Here is an 8,920-nt window from a genome sequence, read left to right as displayed (position 1 = left end):
TGTTGCTAATTCCAGCACCGTGGATATCAAAAGCACGATGTGAATCTTGTCAAGAAAAGTGCCGCTTTTCTCACCTCCCTAAAGTTCATTATTGTGTAAAAATTCCCTCCACATGGAATCACATCATTTTCACTCCCACGCATTCTGTAAAGCTTTCAAAGTGAGGGTGATGGTGCTCTGCAGATCCCTCCCACGTTGTTTAGTGGCTGGCTGCCACCCACCATCGTGCCCGTGGAGCCGCCCACCTCCAACCATTGCTACGGCAACCCATCATCATCATCATCAGTGACTTGAGCTGGAGGGGGAAAGGGAGGAGGACATGGAGGGGAGGGGTGGCCGTTCAGAACAGGGCTGCCACTGAACAGCATCGGGCGTGGGCGTTCATGAGCAGAGCGATTCTCCTGAGAATGTCTGTGTGTTAGTTGGTTTGAGTCTGAGTGAGTGTGTGTGTTGTGTGTGTGTGTGTGTGTGTGTGTGTGTGTGTGTGTGTGTGTGTGTGTGTGTGTGTGTGTGTGTGTGTGTGTGTGTGTGTGTGTGTGTGTGTGTGTGTGTGCGTGTGAGCGAGTGCACGAGAGAGAAAAGATGGGAAGTATGTGAACAGAACCTGCGTCAGAGTGAGTCATCTGCTACTTTCACAATGTCTTGGTGTGACGTGAATGCAAATAGGCGAGGCAGAGATTTAACCACAACCAACCTAGAATCATCACTCATTTGGGGGAAGGCGATTTCTTGATCTGGCAGTCTGGACTTCTACTAGGCCGCACGTGTTCAAGGTGTACATGGAAGTGGGCTCAAACACAATGAAGGTCAGAACACATAGCTTGATGTCAAATCGGTTGTACCTGAGAAATCATAAAAAAACACATCTTTGTTGTAGCTCTAAGCAATACAAGTGAAATTAGGGAAGATTTTAGATTTTATTCAGCGGCACGTCCAATCCAGGCTCTAGATTTTGCATCTTTTGTCTGGTTACTTCTTCTGCCGACTGTTACCCGTGTCGTTCAATTAAGGACTGAAAAGGATTGTATTGCGAGGCAATTGTGAACCAAGGCCAGTCAGCAATTTATTTTGAATTGAATGCTTTTATTGTCAATTCAATTCAATGAAAAAATAGCCTGTCACCTGTCTTTGTTTTGATTTTGATAAACAGTCCATAACTCTGAGAATATTTGAAATTTGATAAGAAGTGATGACATAATTGCCATTTTTGTCCGTCAAATTAGTGTCTCTCAAAAGTCCTCAGCAACCACCAATTATAAGATGCAAACCTCAAAGATTGTGACAATTTAATAATAAATCATTGTTAAAAATAACATACATATCTTATCACACACAACATACAATCTTATTCACGTTTATACTTCCAGATGTGCTCATAATTGTCCAGAAGTGTGAATGATTGTTTGCTTGTCAATCCCCTGCAATAGGCTAACAACCACTTCAGGGTGTACCTGAAACCCATTAGAGTCCTTAAAAGAGCCAGAGGAAATTCACTTACCACAACACAATCAACACGATAGGGTTCAAAAAATAAAGTTTAATGTCATGTGCTGTATAACAAATAAAATATTTTAGTGTTAAAAAAAAACAGGTGCATAACTAGGTGGAGCCTAATCTACCATTGTAAGGAGACAATGAGGAGAGTCAAGGCTTCAGGCGAGGGAGCTCCACTGAAGACATCATCACCACGTGATTGTGAGTCCTCACTAGTTTCTCGACAAGAAACAATGTATTCCGTGACCGTTTTTTTTTTTAAATACAAATACAGTGTCGCACATCAAGACAACATTATCCGATTCCATGGACGGACATACAGTCACAAAACACTCTATACAAGTTAGTCACATATACTACAGTATATTGCATTGGTCTGGGGGCTAAGGGGGAATTGGACTAACCTGTCAGGACACATTGAAATCTTTTAATGTTTCTACAGCTAAACATCAACACAGATGAAATATGCATTAAGAGATAGCTAGTCAACATCATCATAGTCGCTGTGTTCTGCAGGTTTAATACACCGCATTTATACACTTCTGTTTTTTCCTCTGTGACACTCAAAGTTATTTTTTTTATGCACACGAACACTATTGACACAAACAAATACAGCACAGTTACACTTGCCGTAGCGGAACCTGGCTGAGATTAGGCTAAGACAATTTGTTATCACACAACTATTTACACTCTTGGGGACACAGCTGAAGGCGGGCCTTGGGGCAATATTTTCATTCCTGGTGTATTCTAAATATGCAGATGTGTACTTCTGAATTCCACCAGTGGTGTGACACAAAGCAACGGCCGTTCATTCCCACGTTGTTGTACATCTTTTCAAATCAGGAGATGCGGCGTCAACCCAAAAATTCAGAAGCCATTTGTTTCCGACACCAAAATTAATTTGGTAGACTGAGAGAGACAGAGTTCGACTTCAAGCCCAGCATAAACGTGGCCAACAAAAGCAACAAAAGTAACCGTTCAGAGGTAAGAAAGCAAATGTATGTCTAGTAGCGATAAGACCTGCCAAGCATGGGAGGGATTGGAGTGGGGACATGGAGACTTGAGGCGCTCTTGATGCTTTGGCACAGACACAAAGATGAAATCAAGAAAAATAAATGCTCTTCATGAGGCAACATTGGTTGTTAAGGCTCTACTGTGGCTGTGCTTGCTTAGTTTCTAGTGACGGTTGACAACTGCATACTACCATATGACCCAGCGGGGGGGCACTATGTCGAGTCCTCGGGTTCCGATTTGATGATCTTTTTTTCCGCGTTGGCGGCGGCTCGCTGTGACATCCCATTTTCTGACAAGGCAAGCATTTAGATTGACGCTATCAGCCCTAGAGACTGAAGAACCAACCAATCGGAGCGCCCCACGCTAACCTGTTGCTGGTGTTTTGGTCTCGTCTGTGCTGCTGTTGTGGTTGTGGTGACGTTTTAGCTCATTGGCCAGCTGTTTGCCCAACGGAAGGTCACCTTCCTGCATGGTTTGGCTCACGACCCGCAAGTTTATGGGTCGCTCGTCTAAAGAACAAACAAGAAGCAAAGAGACTCATTGTATTTTTATACTAACATTGAAGCAGATGCTGCAAAAAGGCAATGACATGGACATTTTTAAAGCAGGGAGGAAGCAGAAGTACAGACAGAGGGAAAGAGAGAGAGAGAGAGAGAGAGAGAGAGAGAGAGAGAGAGAGAGAGAGAGAGAGAGAGAGAGAGAGAATGAAAGAGAAAGAGAAACAGCGAGAGAGTAGGAAATAAAGAGAGAAACAGCAAGATAGAAAAATAAAGAAATAAAAGAGAGAGCAACAGCAAGATAGAAAAATAAAGAAAAAAAGAGAGCAAGTCAGAAAAAGGGAAAGGGAGAGAGAGAGAGAGAGAGAGAGAGAGAGAGAGAGAGAGAGAGAGAGAGAGAGACGAGAGAGACGAGACGCCCCCTGTGGGCAACTGGCTGGAGGTAAACATTGCGTAGGTGGCTTAATTACAGGTGCATTGTGGGATTTGTGGGAAGAATGATAGAAGAAGCTGTCGGACTTGGTGATGTGGGAAGAGGAGATGAGCCCCGAAGACATAACTCACGCTTCATTTTTGCAGAAGAAAACACACATTTTGAGCAAGCAGTTTCCAAGACATGCAGAGTTTGTGCATTAGCCCCAGACAGCAAAAGCTTGGTGATCGGTTTTACCTTGATTCTCCTTGCTGGAGTCATGGGCGGCCCCGTTGGTATTCTGGGTGTTGGCGAGATACTTTAATGCAGCAGCGGGAATCCTCCAATCTAGAGCCTGCAGTCTCTCCTGGACCGCAGCGTCCTGGAGGATTTCCATCTGTCTCGCCAGGAGACGCTCAAGTTGCATCTGAAAAGAACAATGTCATTCTAAGCATGTGATCCCATTTATCCAGCAAAATTACTGTAAAATTCACATATACTGTGTCAAATCTCAATGTGGAGATCTGTATGCCACAATAGTCGTGATATCGTGATATGAAAAGTAATGTTACAAAGAAGTCAATCAACGTAAAGCATGAGGGGGGAAAAAAAGAAAGACTTAAGTAGTGTAATTTCGCAAATTATGTGTGCTGTGTTACTCGCCAGCACGTCTCATCAGTGAGCATCAAAACACAAACATCTTGCTGGAAGTGAAATGATCATCAGGGCACATGTCACTGTCGCTTTAAATTACAACGTGACAATGTCACATCCTCCTCAGAGATGGCGCTGCGAATGTACCATGAAATCTCTTCCCTTCTGAATAACGTTATGGAAAATCGTATTAGCTCAGATGTATGCGGTCTACACACAGACACAGGAAAAAGCAAACATAAGGAGGTGTGTTTCCGCAGTGACTGGATAATTAATAATCAATAACCAACATCCGTGCTGCGACAGACTTCTAATTAGGTCAATGTCTCTGAGGTCAAAATTGCACACTTGACACCAATGTTCCCTGTAATTTTTCGTTGAGTACCAGTGTGAGCGACATCATCATTGCTCGCTATGGGCACACCAGTATCACACCTGCCGTAAGCAGGTGCATGCCAATGTTCCCTCTAACTTTTCATGTAAAACAAGCTGTAAAACACGAAAAACATAAGAGTGGACAGAGCTACTACTACTGGCTGCCGCGTAAACGGCGCCATCATGGGGAAAGGGGGAAAATAAATAAATAAAGACAAAAAAAACAAAGATAAATAAACAAAAAGTTTTGATTTTATTTACTACGCGCCGTATGATTGCTGCTGCGCAGAGAAGACGAGAGTAGTGCGCAATTGCGCATGCGCGCAGCTTAGAGGGAAAATTGCTTGACACTTAATTGTACCTGTAGGTTCCGTCCTATGCTTTCGTCTCCTTTAGACTTGGCACAGGCCAGCTGCTCCCTCAGCATCTCCTGCCTCATGTGGATGGCCTGAAGCGCCTCTTGGATGTCGAAGAAGTTCTCCTGAAGAAGCAAAATGAAGCGTTTGATTCACCTAGAAAATGTTGTCCTTGTAGTGCCGTCACAAATATCATCACATTTTACAGGGAAAAAAACAGCTCAGAAATCTTAGAGCCCCAAAATAACAAGATCACCTCAGTTTTAATCCGTTTTGGAGATGACTCGTCCCGGTCCCCACAGCGAGACCTGTGCAGAAAGAGTTTAGGAACTTAAGGAGTAATACTCTGATGCCAGAACTTGGCGATGTAGGACTGCCACCCTTACTTGCTGGTGCGGTAGGTGTATTTGTAAGTGACCTCTCTGGAGACCTGCCGGGCCAGCCCAAAGAGCTCGTCTCTGCGTGTGAGCAGAGCCATGTCCCTCATGCAGAGCTGCGCCGCCGCTTCGTTCACCGTCAGCTGCGCCATAAACAAGAATGAGCGCAAAGCGGACAAACCGTTGAGGCTTAGCGCTTGAAGAAAACAGTCCCACCTCGTGGAGGGTTAGATGTTTTCCATCCCTCCTTTTGGAGTCGAAGCGTCCGTAAATGGCGCTGTACTTGCGAATCTCCTCCTCTCTCCGTGGGTCATCGTCGCTAAGCTCAAAGATGTGTCCGATCATCTTGGCGAGCTTCTTGTTGCTCTTGAGCTGCTCTTTGACATCGGCCAGATCCACCTTGGCGAGTCCCGGCGCCATCCTGTCCACACACTCGAGGACCGACTGCACCGCGGCCACATCCAAAGCCTCCATTACGTCTCTCGGAGAAGACGGTGAACCCAGGTCGGATGGCGACAGGCTGTGCTCGCTATCGTTGCTGTGTCCCGACCAGAACCGAGATTCGGCGTTTCCTGGAAGAGGCGAGCCCACGGATAATTTGTCCCGAGTCACTTCCTGTTTTCCCGTGTCCGAGCACGTGGGAACGGATTTGACCATCTTGACACTGGATGTGTTGGCTCGGTCTTGGGAACCCAGCAGTGTGGGAGAACCTTCAGGAAGTTTGTAGACGGGAATGCTGCACACCGGCAGCGAGGTGAGAGGCTGATTGAAGATGGCCGGGTTGGTAACCCAGTCGCGCAGGGCTTTCTGCAGGCGCCTGACGTGAAGGGGCTTACTGGCCATTCCGACCAGTGCCATGATTTCCAGGAACTCCTCTTCACCGGCTTCGCACAGCTGCTGCACGTCGTCGCCGCCCTGCTGGATGAAAGCTTCGTAGTAGTAGAGCAAGTTGGCTCGCTGGAGGATCCGGTAGAGCTGCAGTTCACCCAACGTCCTCGGCAAAACTGCCGCCATGACTAAAGAAAGGAAAAACAAAAGATTTTTGGGCCGTTTCCTTTTCATCAAGGCTGTCCAAACATTTTCTTTACAGACTTAGTGCTTATGGACTGCTTTTCCTGAACTGTTTTTATTCTACTAAGTGTTAATTAAAATAAGTTGTGGTATTATTTCTTTCCATGTCTCATTGGCAAAAAAGCAAGGAAGTAACCAAAAAAGAATTTCTTTGACTAATATATTTTGCAACACCACATCTACACAATTGCACACTTTTGATTCATCACATATGTGAATCTTTAGTTTTTGGAGTAATAATATTCACTAAAAGTGCTGAACCTGGTTATATATCTTTTAAGTCAAATTGGTGAGCATTAGTTGACTAGATTTCTCTTCATTCTTTATTTATTATTCCATAAAATAGTAATATTTTTCTGTGTACGTTCTGAGCCAAATTGGCTTGGTTGGAAAATGTAACCCTTATCTTACTTAGAAGATGAAAATAGTAAAAATGATAGAATTCGGAATAACCACATTTATAATATATGCTACGGCATGGACATGCAAACTGTTCCACAAATGGCCACTGTGGGTGCAGGTTTTCATTCCAACCCATAAAGAGGACACCTTTTCACCAATATAGTGTCCGTACAAGTCCAATCAATGGACTGCAGTCAGGTGCAGAAATCTCATTGGTTAAACTGTCTTTGCTGTATAGGTTGGAACAAAAACCTGCTGCAAAAGTGGCCCCCGAGGAGCGGTTTGCCCTCCCCTGTGCTATGGGCATGCATCGAGATGACTCAACATCTTCCATTCATCCTGTTTACCCTTAAATTGAGCAAAAGTCAAATGTTGAGACAAGCTTGTTTGTGACTTTAGAAGAGGAGCGCTCACCAATTGCCACACTTCCTGGGAGGACCACATGCCTGTCTCCACCCCTGCAGGATGTGTAGGTGGTGGGCTCGCCTCGCCTAGGATAGCCTCAAGCAGGGGCCCCAAGTGGGAAACACACAAGCTGTCTGAACCAACGTATTAACATGAAGTAGTGAAATGGTTCTAGTAGACTGGCCCACAAGGATATGAGCCAGAGTGCTCAATTCCCAATAGTATTACACTTTACTGCATCAAATGTCAGAATTGAGTAGCGCTTTGAGACTCAAGTGACGTCAGTTTTGAAAGTATTTATTTGTTGATACAGGCTGTCGTTTGGCCGGCAGTGGCATTCTAAGAATAATTCTTCAAAAAGGGGCTTCAAATTGTTTATTGCAAGTCCCTATCAAAGTTTTGTAATATGGCAGAAGTTCTCATTGTGCATTTCTTTCCACCACACATCCAACAATGCCACTACTCTACGTTTAAAGAAAAAGAAAAACATGATAGGGTGCTATTTTTTGATCCAAAACTAAACAATTTTCTTTGCAGGAAATTTCCACTCATTTCAAATGGAGAAATATGCGGGGTAAAAGCAAGGACATGCAAAAAAAAAAAAGACTTTGTGCTGCTTTTCTTTGGAAATGATAACTTTAACAGTCGGAGTGTCAGGTAACACATGTAGAAATCTTTCCATAGGTGTCTTGAAATACCTAATATTGTGTTGCATTTATAGTTGATGGGAAATGACATTTTACTATCGATATGTAGACATAAAAAGATACTCTACAATAGGTAGCCTAACACTCTCAATATCTGAATTTAAGGAGTTATTTTTGTGTACACTCACAATTTACTAGTTTCAACTTATATATTTATTGCTCAGTCATGCAGACACTTCCCCATCACACCTGATGAGCCTCACTGCTACAGCAACCTCTAACAAAGGCATCTATTTTGCTTCTAAAAAGATGTTTTTCCCCAGTTTACAACACAGTATATTACCATTGATGCACCTTGTTGAGCAATTTCATTACATCCATTCAGGGATTCCCAAACACTCCTTGGTGACATATAAAGTATGTCATGTAATATCCTAAGGGTAATTGCGACAATGGATCACATTTGTCCAAAAAGTAAAATTTCTCTCGTTTAAATGTTATCAATCTATGGTGGATTAAAAAGTACACCTACTTCTGCTGGGATAAATTCTCGTTGTCAGCCACAAAATAGGTAATTTAACTAAATATGTCCATTCACACCCTATTTGTGTAAATGGGGATAATATCAGAATTTGGTTTGTATATTCTCTTTTAACATGTTTTTGTCAGGTGGTCCCTAACTGCATTCATTCATTTCAAGTGTGACAACCATATGAACGTTTGTCATTAATCTCTTTGTGAGTGTTGAGCCACTTTCATATTCCACCTACTTATGCAATTACATGTGCGTTTGCTGTATGTGTCAGTCTGGCATGCGACCCTCTAAGTCTAAGCACTTGAGTTGCGCCTACCTGGTGTGTTTTGGAGCCCCTTTGTGCGTACGTGGGGAGCGCCACTCCTCTTCTTCACTTGTCCTCAGCACGCGGACCGGTAGCCAGTCTGCAAGTGGAAAATCCAACAAAAGCCACGGAGGTCAAATGGAGAAAATGTACATAAAATATCCCCTGCCGTGTCAAAAATAGCAAGAGAAATTTATTTGTGGGACCAAGTAACGCGACAATGTTGCATCTGACTCTTCTTGTCAACTTTTTAAAAGTTATTTTTTTATTTTTTAGGAGAAGTAAAAAGCGCCGAAAAGGAAAGAAAAGACTTCCGTGCGCTCTTTTCCTCTAAATGTGTGTTGCGCGTGTAAGTGTTAGATTCCTCTCTGGTTTCT

The 8,920-nt window shown here is 43.6% G+C and overlaps 1 protein-coding gene across 1 annotated transcript; it reads right to left on the bottom strand.

Annotated features, from left to right (window-relative positions):
* Window positions 1–1,522: 1,522 nt before the first annotated feature.
* On the bottom strand, window positions 1,523–8,886 carry LOC144195854 (NGFI-A-binding protein 1-like). The gene is made up of 8 exons (XM_077715708.1): window positions 8,556–8,886; window positions 5,396–6,195; window positions 5,189–5,322; window positions 5,059–5,110; window positions 4,808–4,927; window positions 3,676–3,844; window positions 2,877–3,017; window positions 1,523–2,797 (listed from the first exon to the last, which is right to left on the bottom strand). The coding sequence occupies exons 2-8, from the start codon at window positions 6,191–6,193 to the stop codon at window positions 2,721–2,723; spliced, it is 1,491 nt and encodes a 496-aa protein (XP_077571834.1). The 5' UTR covers window positions 6,194–6,195; window positions 8,556–8,886; the 3' UTR covers window positions 1,523–2,720.
* Between the last annotated feature and the right edge of the window lie 34 nt (window positions 8,887–8,920).

The sequence above is a fragment of the Stigmatopora nigra genome, chromosome 1, assembly GCF_051989575.1.
Source record: "Stigmatopora nigra isolate UIUO_SnigA chromosome 1, RoL_Snig_1.1, whole genome shotgun sequence".
In the NCBI taxonomy this organism is placed as follows: Eukaryota; Metazoa; Chordata; class Actinopteri; order Syngnathiformes; family Syngnathidae; genus Stigmatopora; species Stigmatopora nigra.
This window is presented reverse-complemented; position numbering and strand designations above follow the sequence as displayed.

What these genes read in the sequence shown, in the direction of transcription:
- LOC144195854 (XM_077715708.1), bottom strand. Translation starts at nt 6,193, where the DNA reads ATGGCGGCAGTTTTGCCGAGGACGTTGGGTGAACTGCAGCTCTACCGG. An exon ending in TACACCTACCGCACCAGCAA is followed by an intron (nt 5,111 to 5,188) that starts GTAAGGGTGGCA and finishes CTTTCTGCACAG; the next exon opens with GTCTCGCTGTGGGGACCGGG. An exon ending in GCATAGGACGGAACCTACAG is followed by an intron (nt 3,845 to 4,807) that starts GTACAATTAAGT and finishes TGTTCTTTTCAG; the next exon opens with ATGCAACTTGAGCGTCTCCT.